Raw genomic sequence first — 16,022 nt, 5'->3', positions numbered from 1 at the left:
GAGAGAGAGAGAGAGAGAGAGAGATGTAACGTTCGAGCGAGGGACACGGGGAAGACACATGGGGAGCGAGCGATGAAAAAGACAGAGAGGGCGAGAGATGGAGCGAAAGAGAGAGTGAGAGAGTGTGGAAAAGGAAGAGAGTGTTACGTTGGAGCTTGGAGGGGGGGATGAGGAGGAGCGAGTGGTAATGAGAGGATCAGAAGTGACTGGTGTGTCCACGGGGCTGAGCCAGTTTCCACTTTCTTTCACTCATGTTGCATGGTGGTGGCCGCTAACGGCTCCCCTGCTGTCTTAACCAGTGGTGTAAAGTAACTAAGTACATTTACTCAAGTACTGTATTTAAGTAAAAGTTTACTTAAGGTATTTTTACTGTACCATAGTATTTCCAATTTTCAATACTTTTACTTCTACTCCACTACATATGAGAGGCAAATATTATACTTTTACTTTAGTTACTAGTTATTTTGTATTTTGTATTATTACAAAACGTACATTAACCACCTCAGCCCTCTACATAATTCGGGCCATTTGAAAATAAAATGTCTCTTTTGGATCTGGAGCTGAAACGTTTGAGAAGCACTGCACTAATGTCATAGCCTGGTAAACCCTCCCTCCGAAATCTCATTTCCATTTGATTCCAGGAGTGAGTCTGGCATGATTGCCCATTGTGGGAGGTTCTAGCGGAATTACCAGCTAACCGAGCCTATCAGCGCCGTCACTCATCGTTCTGTGATTGACAGCGACAGTTGGCCAATCAGGTGGCGAGTACGAGTGAGCCCGAATGGGACCGAGTGCAGCCGACAAAAATGGAACGATCCGCCATTGTTTCTGTGGCCAGTTACACTTTTTACTTTCGATTTTTAAAACGGTCTCAAACTTCTTTTTTGAGGCACGGAATTTACTTATAAGATATCGTTTGGATAGAATTTAGTTGTTTAACTTCATATATGTGGTCAATTAATCATGACAGAGCCTATTTAAAAATAAAAATTTAGAGAACCGGGAGGGGCGGGCAGTGCCACACATATATCCCAATAAGGCAACCTATTTTGGGCATGGTCGTCTCAAAAGTCCTGTTGCGTCACATTAGTCTGGAGGTCTGCTGATTGGCTGGAGGGGAACAACGATCATTGGCTGAAGGGGTTGTCAGTCAACGGTATTACTCCCGCCCAACTCCAGCCCACAGCCAATATTGCAGAATGGGCGTTCATGCCAGACTCACTCCTGGAATCAAATGGAAATGAGATTTCCGGAGGGAGGGTTTAACCAGGCTACTAATGTCATCTCCTTCTCTTACCCAGATATTGAAGTCGTGGTTGGATGACTTATTGACATACTGCCTCTGTTATTCTCTGCTGTGCTATCTTAAATGTCTCTCTGTAAGTCTCGGCTTTTCTGTTAAAAATCATTGACGCAACTGACCCACTTATCTGCACTGCATTTAGACGTCCTTGGGATTGTAGACGCTCGGAAATGGATGTTTCTTTATTGAGCTGTGTCATAATATGATGATGATGATGGGTGTGCCTGTTGATTGTATTTTAAAATGATGCAGCCAATGGGCAGAATGACTGACACCTAGGCAGGTGGGTATGAGGGAGGGAGAGAGGGATGGATGAGGTTATACTAAGGAACAGAGAGGACATGAGGCGATCATGTGATGATGTGTTTGTTCAAAGGATCAAAGCATCAGGGCATTTCCCTTAACTGACGTCCGGACACGACTCAAATTGAAAGTGTGGCAGCTGTCTGCCTTGTGACGATGACAACACAACACCGCTCACTGCTCTGTTAACCTCGTTCCCACGCTTTGCACTTGAAAGCTTACATATCTGCTGTTTTTGGACCACTTTTTTTGACCCGTCTACGCCAAAAAATAGCACGTTGTCCGCTTGTAGATATGCAATTTTTGGCTCATGTTCCTCCAAAAATATGGATGCTGGGGTTGAAGTGGTTAAAGGCAGAGAGAGTTACATTTTCATGTAGCAAAGTGGCTTTTTGATTTCCCATGTTCTGTTTATCCCTCATCACCCTGTCACTGTCCATGTGGAGCTGTCACCATTATAAATGTAAGTTGACGATTAATTATCACTCAAATAATTGCGATGAACGATTTAATTGTGTTCCTGTCGTTGAAAATGAATGGAACATTATGAATACAAATTACATTTCTGTTTGGCTTTTAGCTTTCGTAAGCAAAAGTTGCACAGGGCAGATATGACAAATAACATTAAAAAAAAAGTTTAAATGTCTTAAAAATAAACATTAATAGTGGAAATAGCCGATCTACAAGCTCAAAATGCGTCACATCACGACGCATTTTGAGCTTATAGATCTGCTATTACTATTCTTTGACATTTTTTTGAAAATATATGACATTTTTTAACATGAAAATGATTACGATGATTATGCAAAAAATAATTGCGATTATATAAAATAATTGCGATTAGACGATTATGTAATAATTGTGACAGGCCTATGTCCATGGTACTAGTCTGTTTATCACTCATCACCTTGTCACTGTCCATGGTGCTAGTCTGTTTATCACCTTGTTACTGTCCATGGTACTCGTCTGTTTACCACTCATCACCTTGTCACTGTCCATGGTACTAGTCTGTTTACCACTCATCACCTTGTCACTGTCCATGGTACTAGTCTGTTTATCACTCATCACCTTGTCACTGTCCATGGTGCTAGTCTGTTTACCACTCATCACCTTGTCACTGTCCATGGTGCTAGTCTGTTTACCCCTCATCACCTTGTCACTGTCCATGGTGCTAGTCTGTTTATCACTCATCACCTTGTCACTGTCCATGGTGCTAGTCTGTTTACCCCTCATCACCTTGTCACTGTCCATGGTGCTAGTCTGTTTATCACTCATCACCTTGTCACTGTCCATGGTGCTAGTCTGTTTACCACTCATGGTGCTGGCCAAGAAGCACTGTAATGAACGTGCTGTCAAGTCAAGGCAAATGTGTTTAACCCATTGAGACCTGAAGCCGATTCTACATGTCTCCTAAATCCCAACAGTTTTCTGAAAAACGTACGTTTCTATATCAGTGGTGCTCAATCTTTTTCATGTCAAGGACCCCCAAAATTATATGTATTTGGCCGCGGACCCCCATCAAAATATTTTGTTCCAGGGACCCCCAGAAGCAAAGATTTGAGTTAAAAACATTCGCTTAAAAATATATATATATTCAAAGATTTGCACACATTTTCAGGATTTTTCAAAAATAGCAGATCTACAAGCTCATAGCGCGGCACTTGGTGCCGCACTATGAGCTTGTATATCTGCTATTTTTGAATAGCCAAAGTGTAAAATAAAGCTTTTTAGCTCAAATCTAAAAATGACACAGTTCCAGGTCTTAATGGGTTAAATAGCACATTTGTGTGTACAAATGCAAACGTGAAAAAATACAAGGAAAGGTATAACATAGCATTCAAAACATAATGACAATAAAGTGTCTATACAATACAAAAGAAAAACCTCACACCTAGCTAAGAGATTGTGAAAATAGAAAGGTTTTAAGTCTGCTTTTAAAAGACTAAAGACATTGTTGTAGCAGACCATAGTTCAAGTGGTATAGAATTCCATAAAGTGGGACCATAGTGTCTGAAAACCCCATTATTTGATGATCTAATAAGGGATCTGGTCAGTGCGTATATGGATGTCAGAAACATAGGAAGGAGCTAAGCCATTTTAAAACACCAGATTTAAAAACAACAAGAAGCAATACATGATTTGTTTCACTGGGAGCCAGTGAGGCGAAGATAAAATAGGAGTGATGTGTTCACATGTTTTGGTTTCAGTTAAAACTCTGGTAGCAGCATTTTGAACAAGCTGGAGTTTACGTAACACCTGACTCGTCAGTCCAGCAAAGAAAAGTGCCTTACAATAATCTAGCATGAACCAGTTTTTCTGAACCTGACTGAGACAGGAAGCATCTGACTTTAGATGTCATCTCTGTCGGGTGGAAACCTCATATGTCCAAAACTGATACAAATTCATGAATATCAAAAGTAGCAGATCTGCATGCTCAAAACGTGTCACTTTTGTGTGACGCTGTAGTATGATCAAGTAGGGCCTTAATTTCCAAAAAAACACACAAAAAGTTAGTATATGGAGATTGGATAAGTGCTTCTGGAAGCTGAGTTCAGCTTCTAAAATCACGCCGATGTTTTTGGCATACTCACATGGTTTTAGTGACAGCAAGGAATCTGAATCTGGTGCCTCAAATCCTTGGAACCCACTAATGCTGTTCACACTGGCAGATACAAAGCTAGGTCTCACATTAATTTTTATATCAAGGCCAGCGACATGAAGATTACAAACCAACGCCCGGCATTTGTAGCTGCTACAAAATCTACAAAGCTACAATCCAAGTTGAGCTTCAACTGCAGCTACAAAGCTACAAAACAAGTGTGTTGTTTAACCATTTCACCATCTCGCTTCACACAATCCCTGCTTGTAATGGGGGGGGGGGGGGGGGATACTAATTATTTCTGTCCGCTAGTTCCATGTTCTTTTTAAGCCCAGGCTTTATATTTCCTATTATATTTGTCTCGCTCGTCGGACACACACTTGACGAGCACGTTGGTCAACACTTCAACAGTGACTCGGCGACAGATTCACTTTGTAGTTTGGTATCCTTTGTAGCTGCCAGTGAGAACTCAGCATAAGAGAATCTCAGTTTTGTCATTATTTAGCTGTAAAAATATATTGGTCATCCAGCAGTGTTAATTCTGTTGACTAAAAACCATGACGAAAAAAGTTCATCGACTACCCTTTTCACTGACGCAAACTAAATAAAAACCAAACAACAACTAACCTATGATGATTAAAACTATGACAAAATATACTGACACTTTCATCAACACTATAGGGACTAGTGGAAGAGAGTAGAAGAGATCCATCTGCGACGCGGTGTGAGCTTGTAGATCGGCTATTTCCGGCACACAGCTAAATATGAATCTGGCAATACGACACCATCAAGGCCTCCCAAAATACAATTGTATTGACTAAAATATTCAGTCATCTAAAGGTAGACTAAAACTAAAATATTTCAGATGACTAAGATATGACTAAAAGGAATGGAATTTTCTTCACAAGACTATGACTGAAACTAAATAAAAAATCACACCCTGTGTGAAGGTAGCGGCGCCTTTGATACATTTTGTCATCGATATGTGTTTATAATGTGTTTATAGCCATGTGTCACGTGAAGCTTGACCAATCACTTTGTTGACGCACCTGACCAATCAGAACGTTGACGCACACGGACAAAGTCAGGTATAGAGCGGCTAGCGCCGCTAAAAATCACACCCTGTGTGAAGAGAGTGGTGCCTTTGATGAGCCCCGTATTGATGTTGTCATCAATGTTTGTTTATTGGACATACATACATACGGACGGACACACGGACAAAGTCAGATATAGGAGTGGTTGGCACCACTCAAAAATCACACCCAGTGTGAAGTGAGCGGTGTTATTTAGAAACAACACTGGTCATCACAGTGATGGAAGCTCACTTTATTTTTTTTTATTTTTTGTGCGTGGTGCTATTTATAGGTTATTATTTCATCATCCGTCTCGCTAGCCAATCAAAGCAAAGGGTCTGAATAGAGTCAGCCAATCACGGTATGGCAAAAAGGGTGTGAATAGAGTCAGCCAATCACAGTACAGGGAAAGACTAATTCCCAACCCCACTTATAGGAGCGGCTACACCGCTCAAAAATGTGCTGTGATGCATTGTCTGAGATGCATTGAATAAGGTTGGGCTAAGGCAGTTGGCAGAGACAGAGATGTATAGACTGTAACTGTGTATTCACACTGATACTGTAGGTCACCATGGTACCGTCCATGATGCTGGTCCACAACATGCTGTATGCACAGGTGCTGTAGGAGTTCAGTGTATTTGTGTCCATTCAGATCAGGGTCACTTTGACCTGTGTAGATGTACAGCACTGCTTTTGTGGAGGTCACGGCTGTTGTGACATCATGCACGCACAGTTCACAAGTTTACCACAATTCCTACATGCTTTAGACACTATATCATTACTTTTCAAATATTGCTTATTTTTTGCTAGTCCGTTTACCACTCATCACCTTGTCACTGTCCATGGTGCTAGTCTGTTTTAAATTGATTTTGATTCTATAATAACTCATTTTTTTGGGGACCCCTCTGGGCCCACTTTGGCTTTATCAACATCAGCCAGCCAGTCAACTGTCTCTGGATCCAGCTTATGTGCTGAACTTCACATCACCTCTACTACTACATGGATGTTAGTATTTCATTGCTGCTGTAGTATCCAGAACCTGTCACACTGTCAGTGTGTGTGTACTCTCAGTTCACTCTGCACCCACAATACGGTTATAGACTCTTCCTACTCTCATCTCACCCTCCTGGCTCCCAGACTGTGGAATAAAATAAAACCAATTTTCCACCATAGTCTGAACACTCACCTCTTCAGACTCCACGTAGTTTTGAAGGAGGGTAGGGAGTCACACTTTTTGATGGCATTCCACATGCATAATAGTGGAATTAATTCATCCCCATGTTTGTTTCTGAATCTGGGGGGAATGAGATCAGTGGAGCTCCCTCTGGTGTTGTGCCCGTGGGCGTTTCTCACTATTTTGAAGTAGTTTGACAGGTCCCTTGAGTATCTAGAAAACCAGGCCCATAGAGTACAAAAGTCCTGACGTCACTCGTTCATCCCCTGGTTCGTAAAGTCATTTCTCTATGTAGAATAACATTGGGTCAACATAGAATCGTCGCATATAAGAATTGTGGTCCAAAAATAAACAAACTGTCCTGGCGATATTGTCAGGGAGGAGGTTCTGTATCGTTTATGATAGTCAGTCACTTATATTTGATACAGTCTGTTTCTGGCGAAAATTTTACTAATTCGGCGGAAGTAACATTATCGTTTTCTCACCGTCAGTTGATGCTTCATATCCATAAGAGTCAAACCTAGAGTCAAAAGTTGGATGAGTGCTCCAGCTAGTGTCCTGCTGATCAAAAATCTGACTTTTGACTATATTGATTAGGTTTGTTGCCATTTTTTCACCAGAAAGATTGTCTAAAATGCAACCCAGATCTCTTCTTTCCTTATGGATCTGTAACTCTGAGAGTGTACAAATGGAACCGAATGGACTCTTGCAGGATGCATCTGGTTCCATTTGTACACTCTCAGGGGCGGGGGGGGGGGGGGGGGTCCTTGGGATTGAACAGTGTGAGAACCACTGTTTGTTTTGAGAGCCGCTGTGCTGAATGCTTACATTGTAAATTGTAGTTACAACGATAGTAGTTATATAACTGTCAGTACTGGCTGTCCCCACAGTCATCTGCTGTCTTCCTCCGGACCAGCCTCCAACCACACCAGTCCTCTGTTTGCAGTTGTGTAAAGTACATTTACATTTACTCAAGTACTGTACTTAAGTACATTTTTGAGGTACTTCTACTTTACTGGAGTATTTCCAATTTTCTGTACTTTTACTTCAACTCCACTACATCTCACAGGCAAATACTTTTACTTTTACTCCACTGCAATTATTTGGACATTTTTGTTACCAGTTACGTAGTAGATTTTGATTATTAACGTACATTAACCACTTTAGCCCTATATACATACTTTGGCTATTTGAAAATAGCCGATCTACAAGCTCTCAACGACACGTTGTGAGCTTGTAGATCGGCTATCTTTGGCAAAGAGTTATAGGTGTGCAGAGGGAAAAAAGAGCAGCAAAAGTTTATCTGAAACCCAATTTTATACAATATAGAGGGGGTCCCTGCTTCATCTCTCTCTCAGCTAGGGGGTCCTTGGCCTGAAAACGTTGAAGACCCCTGGTATAGACACTCGACAAAACCGGATGCACCACTGTGGATTCTAACCCCCAGACGTAGTGGTGGGCAGGCACTTCACCACTGCACCACCCGAGCGCTAATACATTATTCCGAAATAGCCGATCTGCAAGCTCACTTGTACAAATGTGTACACTGTGTACCACAAGTGGTACAACTGCAAGGTGGTTGTTCCCCCTCATGGCGTTGACTTCAATTTCATCAGTTTGCAGTTCAGCTTAAAGGGATTTTAGTGCTGTGAGAAAATTAAATAAACCAACATTTACATAATATGATTCTGTTTCTGTCTCTCTTTTTTTTGTATCTCTCTCCTATATCTTTCTCAAAGTGATGTGCTGCACACGCACATGCACGCACGCTTGCACACAAGCATTCATTGCATTCATTATGGGTTTTGGAGAGTTAGAATAATGCATTGATATTAAAAAGCAAATGTCCTTTTGAATATCTAAGTATTTTTAAACAAGTACACAAATTCTTTAACTGAAGTTTTGACTGAGCGACGTAGTGGAGTAATATTTAACCAGGAGTATCATGCCTCTACTGTGACTCAGGTGGGGTTGTGTATTGAACGTTAAGCGAGGCGAGAACCGCTATACTGAACGGGTCCAAGTTCAAGTACAATAAGTACCGCCAAAGGGAGTTACATTGATGCTGTGCTGATCTGTTTACATTCCCAGAGCATGACAATTGAGGCCAACTTCAATGTTTTGCACTGCGGGCAGCAACTGGGAGCCAATGGAGGGAACAAAAAAGGGGGGAAACATGTGGGACTGTTTGTCCTTTTGGGATGAGACAAGCGTGGGAACGAGGTTAAGTGAACATTGAACATTGAGCAGTGTTGTGTTGTCATCGCCACAAGGCAGACAGCTGCCACACTTTCACTTTGATTTGTGTCTGGAGGTCATTTATGGGAAATGCCCTGATGCTTTGATCCTTTGAACAAACACATCATCACATGAACTCTAATGTACTCTCTGTTAACTAAAAACAGTGGTTCTCTAACATTCTCATGTCAAGGACCACCAAATTTGTCTGCGGACGCCCGCATCTGATAATATTTTGTCTCAGGGACCCCCATCAGAGAAGATTTGGTGTAATTTTATTTTCAGAATCTTCCTAGAAAAATTAAATAGAATAGTGCATCGTATCATGACGCCGTGTGAACTTGTACATAGACTATTTTCAAAGTATAATTAGGTTAAATTAGTTCAGCTAATCTTGCTGTGGGCCCCCTGGAACCCCCTCCAGGACCCTTAAGGGTCCTCAGGCCCCACTTTGAGAACTATTGCTGTCGGGCAGAAACCTCTTATCTTCATGTTTAAACTTTTTATGATTTTTCATTTTCTTTTGTAAATCAATGCCCTACTTTATCATACTACAGTATGTAGTATGGAAAAGTGTAGTATGATAAAGTGGCAAAAATAGGCCATCTACAAGCTCAAAATGTGTCGCGTTGGGGGCGCGGTGGCGCAGTCGCCTCATAGCTAGAAAGTCCTGGGTTCGATTCCCGCAGGGGACGCTGTGGGCGTGTCCTCTCCTCCGCGCCATCAGTGCCCATACCCTAGGTGAGGTTGTCGAAAGGGCCTTTCTGTGTGGAGTTTGCATGTTCTCCCCGTGTTCCGTAGGGTAGGTACCTTCACAAAAACATGCAGTAATCCTGGTCACTATACTGCCTCCCCCTGGTCAGCCGGGGCGCCTGATGGCGGGGAAAGGAACTGGTTGGAATAACGTGTTCCTTCCACGCGCTACGTCCAACCAGGGAAACTCTCCCCTGTCAGGTGACAAGAAGCCTTGTTAGCTCTCATGCATTGAAGGAGGCATGAGCATCGGCTCTGAGCTCTCCCTAGGTTGGCAGAGGGAGTGTAGTGCCCACGATTACTCAGACACTTAGCACTGGGTGAAAAAAATGGAGTTACAAAATCGTGGGATAAAAATACAAAAATTGAATAAAAAAAAAACGTGTTGCGTTGCGACACATTTTTAGCTTGTAGATCGCCCATTTTTGGTTATTTTTGAAATTTTGAATCCTGAAAAGCACGAGTTTTTGGACGTACAAGGTTTCCACCCGATGAAAACGATATATTCCTATCTTGACGTGAACCCTCTGTCGCTCTCTGTCCCCCGTCCAGGTGATGGAGCTGAAGGGGCAGATGCTCCACGTCCCAGAGTCCTGCTCCCTGGTGTTCCTGGGCTCTCCGCGGGTGGACAAGCTGGAGGAGCTGATGGGACGGGGCCTCCATCTGTCAGACATCCCCATCCACGACGCCACGCGCGACGTCATCCTGGTGGGCGAGCAGAACAAGGCCCAGGACGGCCTCAAGAAGAGGATGGACAAACTCAAGGTTAGAATACTGGAGGATACTGGTGTTTCGTGTAGGGGTCGCTTAAGGACTGGTTTTGAATTCACGGATGCCGTTGGGTTGCAAGTAAATATGCTGTTTCTTTTTATTGTTTATTATATTTATTCTAAATTCTTTCAAAAGATAAATAAATCAGGCCGGAGGATTGTACACATTCCAGTGGTTCTCAAACTGTGCATCCCCAGATGATTAGCTTAATGTGCAACATTGTTTTCTCACTCAACAGTAAACAAACCATCATACCGTACAAGTGTATACAAAGTATCTGTACATTTCTAAAGTGACAATTAATTTAAGGACTTTTAAGACTATTACTTCGTCAAAAGTAATCAAAATACAATACTATAAACTATCAAACATTGGCCAAATTGTCAAATATTACCTAAGAAATAGACAAAAATGGTGCAAATAGCTATTTTAGTGAGCCGTGATGGCAGCGTAATGCCTGATTTATGATAAGCTGCGTGCTGAAAACATCTACAAGCTCACAATGCGTTACGCTGTGACGCATTTTGAGCTTGTAGATCGGCTATTGGTGACACCAAGCATAACATGATTTGTCTTAGTTCTACTGGATCTCGCGTTTTCCTAGTGCCGCCCTAACATTTTCGTCTAGTTTTTATTTGTTGAAGAAATTGTCAATTTATTTTGTCATAGTTTTAGTCATCATTACTTAGTTTTTATTCAGTTGTTATTTAGTTTTCGTCAGTGACATTTTCTGTAAAAGTTTTAGTCGACGAAATTAACACTGTCTGTATCTGTAACTTTTACTGCTGTGCTGTCTTCTGGCATAGTATTATTTTGAGGCGATACCCAGAGACACTAACTACCTCTAAGACACGAAGCATCAATACAGATTCCACTGAGACTCGAATCATCAATACAGATTCCACTGAGACCATTTTTGAACTGATTGAACTCAGTCGCGCGTGCACGATTTCGGGGCCGACCCCCCCCCCCCAGCCTCAAGCCAGATTTCCGCCCCTGACTGAGACTCTATATGCAAGAGTTCGGCTCCAACTACGAGATAACTCGTTGTCCTCCGAACAAACCCGGGTAGCTGGCCTACCCGGGTTCGGGTAAATATTCGACTGATATAACCAGTCGCAATCATGAGCAAAAACTAACACTGCTGATTCATCCTGCCTTATTTTCTTATGTTAAAAATCATTTCTGCCTTAGTCAAAAAGTTGACTTGAAATGACTTTTTGCCCACTCTGGGCAAGACCTAGCCGGTTGAGTGTCTGTCATGTCATGTTAAATATGTTTTCAGATTTTTTTATAGATATTTTTTGGGGGCTTTTTCGTGCCTTTATTGACAGAACTGTAGGCTGACAGGAAATGGGGAGAGAGTTGCGGGGGTGACACACAGCAAAGGTCATTGGGACCGGGAATCGAACCCGCGACACGTGGTCACGTTGGATTACCAGCGTATGAGGTATGCGCCTGACCGTACCGCTAGGCCAGCAGGCGCCCCTGTGTTTTCAGACATTTAACCACTTAAACCTTCAATACTTTGTAAACGTGACCATTGGCTCTGTACTTGGTCTGCTCTTTTTTCCCTCTACACCAAACCTCTTTGCCGAAAATAGCCTAGTGATGCGAGGCGTTGTGAGCTTGTAGATCTGCTATTTTCGGCTAATGTTCCCCTCAGAATAGCCAGGGATGATAGGGTTCAAGTGGTTAGTGTAAAAAACAAGTCCCTATCACACAAAGATTTGGCGGCCCCCCCTGTAGTTACTCTGAGGACCCCCTAGGCGGGTCCCGGAACCCCTAGTTGAAGATCCCTGACTTAGGCAATTATGCTATGAGGCTAATCTCTCTCTCTCTCTCTCGTCCTCCATCAGGCCACTCTGGAGCGCACCCACCAGGCTCTGGAGGAGGAGAAGAGGAGGACGGTGGACCTCCTGTACTCCATCTTCCCGGGCAACGTGGCCCAGTGCCTGTGGCAGGGCGAGCACGTGCCCGCGCGCAAGTTCGACGACGTCACCATGCTGTTCTCCGACATCGTGGGCTTCACGGCCGTGTGCGCGCACTGCACGCCCATGCAGGTCATCTCCATGCTCAACGAGCTGTACACGCGCTTCGACTACCAGTGCGGCATCCTGGACGTCTATAAGGTAAACGCAAACGTCGCGTAGCCTTCCAACAGGGCTGGAAAGTTACCTTCAGTCAGGAACACTCACGTCATAAGTATATTTAACCATTTATTAAATGGATTACAGTTACATCTGGCCTTGACCCATTAAGACCTGGAAGCGAGTGCCGCGCTACGAGCTTGTAGATCTGCTATTTTTGAAAAATCGTGAAAATGTGTGCAAATCTTCTGAATATATATATTTTTAAAGCGAACATTTTTAACTCAAATCTTTGCTTCTGGGGGGTCCCTGGAACACAAATATTTTCAGATGGGGCGGCGGCCAAATACATATCATTTTGGGGGTCCTTGACATAAAAAGGTTTGAGCACCACTGATATAGAAACATACGTTTTTCAGAATACTGTTGGGATTTAGAAGACATTTTGTAGAATCGGCTTCAGGTCTTAATGGGTTAAGTGCCACAGATGAAAGTTTGTCCCGGAGCCCCTGTTGAAGACTCATGCGTTTAATTTTTGCTCCGTCATACAATGGTGTTGCCAAGTGTTTTGAGCTTTGGCACTTCCGGCACGCGACACTGTCACACAACGAAGCAGAAATCTTGAAAAAGGATTTTGTCATGTTTCAAATCTTTGGTGTGAGCCACGCTTATTTATTGTTACACGGCTTGGTTGAATGCTCGATTCTGATTGGTCAGTCATCGGTCATTATTTCTGGATAATGACCGATGAGCTCTATAACGGACCGCTGTGTAATCAGAGACTCAGAACACCTGCTCATGTCAACCTGTGCTGCTTGGTTATATGCTTTATCCAACATGACAGCCATGTAAACAAACCAACAATGTCATTTACAACTAAACGTTGCTCTCAAGAATGTTTCTGAAAACATTTGAAGTGAGAAATAGACGATGCAATAACCGAGAAGTCATTCTATTTGATCCACTGCGCTTCCTTGTTTATCGTGGCACAACAACGGGGGAATACCAAAACGCTCGCCCCAAAACACAGTCGCCCCGGGGCAAATCCGGCGGTATTACAGGCAAATCGGCAGTAAATAGAATGGGGGGCGAGTGTGTTTTGGGGCGAGTTTTTTTCCATTTCGTCATTTGTTTTTGCGAGGCGAACTTGTCCGCCCAGCCCAATACTTATGGAATACTTTCATTGCCGTAAGCAAGGAAATACTTCGTTTTGTTGTTACTTTTGGGTAAATGTATTTATGTATTTATTAAGTAGCCGTGTAATAAGCGGGATAATACGCCTCGGTGGTTAATCGCCCTGTCGGGCTTTAAATTTCAATAATGACTACCTCCCCATGCATTATCCCTTGCATACTGTACCATCAGGCAGACATCTCGTATCTCCATATTTCAACCTTTTTTTTTTAACGTAAATTAATGTCCTACTTCGTCATACAACAGTGTCGCACAAAAAAGTATTGAAAATAGCCGATCCACAAGCTGACGACACGTCACATCGTGATTATTTTCACTTTGTTATTGTTATTTTTAAATGATAAAAAACAGAACAGTTATGGACATACAAGGTTTCCACCCGACAGTATACACTTAACAGTATATAAGTATACACTTAATTTATACTTGCTCGAAAATATGTTACAGCAAAACCAACACTGTATATGTATATCGTCTGTCTTGTGGAAAACTCATATCTCCAAAACTCTTACTTCTCATGATTCAAATAAAAAAAATAACAAAAGTAGCAGATCTTCAAGCTCCAAACACGTCGCTTCGCGCCGCGTTTCGAGCTTGTAGATCTGCTACTTTTGATGCTTTTATGTGACGCTGAAGTGTGATCAAGTAGGGCGTTCGTTCGCCAAAAAACACAAGAAGTTAGAATATGGAGATGAGAGGTTTCTACCCGACAGCAATGATATGCTGCTGAGCATAATATACAGTGATACACTGTGTACACAGCACACTCACAGGCCTTTAGGCACCGAGAGGCCGATAAGCACACACTCAGTCTCACACACACACACACACACACACACACACACACACACACGCACACACACACACACACGCACACACTCATTACTGCTTGTTGACAGGGGGAAGTCAAACATTAGAACTGCGTGCTGTATCAGTGAATAGATTAGTAATGGTAAATATGATTCGGTTCAAGCCGAGTTTATCGGTTTATTACAGTATGTAGGGCTTGTGTGAGTGTGCGTGCGTGTGCGTGCGTGCGTGTGGCTGTGTGCGTGGTTCTTTGCGTGGTATGGTAAAAATCTGCCTGTCTGTCTAGAAGGCTCTGGGTGTGTTTCTTGCCTAAAAGTTACACCTTTTCTTTCCTGTTTTTGTCTGTTCTTGACCTTTGTACCATTTGTCACACGTCACCTATCCCAGAGAGAGAGAGAGAGAGAGAGAGAGAGAGAGAGAGAGAGAGAGAGAGGGGTCATGGGTGTCTGCAAATTGAAAGAAGTGCTTGAGTGAATGTTTGTGGAGGGACATATGATCCCATTGTCATGGTTACTGTGTCCAAATGACTCTCTCTCTCTCTCTCTCTCTCTCTCTCTCTCTCTCTCTCTCTCTCTCTCTCCTCCTGACTGTGTGAGCTGTAATGATTCATTTCAGAACCACTGAACCTGAATCACGGTGACAAAGCATATATTGTCACATGCTTTGTTCACATGCCCACAGCTCGTCGACAGCTTTGTAATCAATATCGATTCCCTCAAGACTCTCAATCAACAGATCGGGTGTCAAAACAAGTGATCGATAGGACGGATAGAAATAGATCTTATAGTTGCAGTCGTATCATCTCGAGTAATGATTCAGTGGTCTGCCCTTAAAGGATCACTTCACCCATTTTCAACCTTATCTTCATATAATTGCTCCTCACCAGTGGTGGAAAAAGTACTCAAATTCTTTACTTAAGTAAAAGTACCAATACTGCAATATAGAAATAGCCCGTTACAAGTACAAGTCCAGAATTCAAAATTTACTCCAGTAAAGTACCAAAAGTAAAAGTACTAAAATATTTGAAAATAGCAGATCACATATTTGAAAATAGCAGATCACAACGCGATGCGAAGCGTTGTGAGCTTGTAGATTTTCAAATATAGGTATAAAATAGGGCTAAAGTGGTTAATGCAATGTTTTAGAATATAATCATTTATATCTGAAAAGTAACTAGTAACTAAAGTTTTCAAATAATTGTAGTGGAGTAAAAGTACAATATTTGCCTCTGAGATGTAGTGGAGTAGAAGTAAAAGTATTGACAAAATGTACTTAGTTACTTTACACCACTGCTCCTGACTAATTATAAGATGGCACCATTTCTGTGCACTCACTCTGTGTCTCAGAGGAGAGGGCTGTGGGCCGTTCAGAAACCCTGCCTACCATGCATGGGCCTACCTGTGGATGATACCAGTGACACGGTGTTGATTTTTACAGCAAATTTTGGTTTAGTTTTAGTCATAGTCTTTTGAATAACATTCCATTTAGTTTTAGTCATATTTCATCTGAAATGTTTTAGATTTTGTCTAGTTTTAGTCGACTAAATATCCTAAGATTATTGTCGACTAAATCTACAGTTGATTTAGTTGACTAAAACGTATCTTGGCGGTGGCCTTGATGGCGTCGTAATGGCTGATTTTACACTTGTTTGCATGATGAAAATAGCCGATCTACAAGCTAGCAACGTGTCGTGCTGCGACGCGTTGTGAGCTTG

The 16,022-nt window shown here is 42.4% G+C and overlaps 1 protein-coding gene across 1 annotated transcript in view; it reads left to right on the top strand.

Moving 5' to 3' along the window:
* The window catches only part of gucy1a2 (guanylate cyclase 1, soluble, alpha 2), a 72,207-nt gene that overhangs the window by 43,401 nt on the left and 12,784 nt on the right, over positions 1–16,022 (top strand). The window contains exons 5-6 of the mRNA XM_084064081.1: positions 9,996–10,208; positions 12,074–12,346. Of these exons, the coding sequence (XP_083920207.1) occupies positions 9,996–10,208; positions 12,074–12,346 (486 nt within the window). The remainder of the gene's footprint in view (positions 1–9,995; positions 10,209–12,073; positions 12,347–16,022) is intronic.

This window comes from Gymnoscopelus microlampas (genome assembly GCF_963454915.1).
Source record: "Gymnoscopelus microlampas genome assembly, chromosome: 8".
NCBI classification, from domain to species: domain Eukaryota; kingdom Metazoa; phylum Chordata; class Actinopteri; order Myctophiformes; family Myctophidae; genus Gymnoscopelus; species Gymnoscopelus microlampas.
Note: the sequence above shows the minus strand (reverse complement) of the source record. Positions and strands in the feature narration are given on the sequence as shown.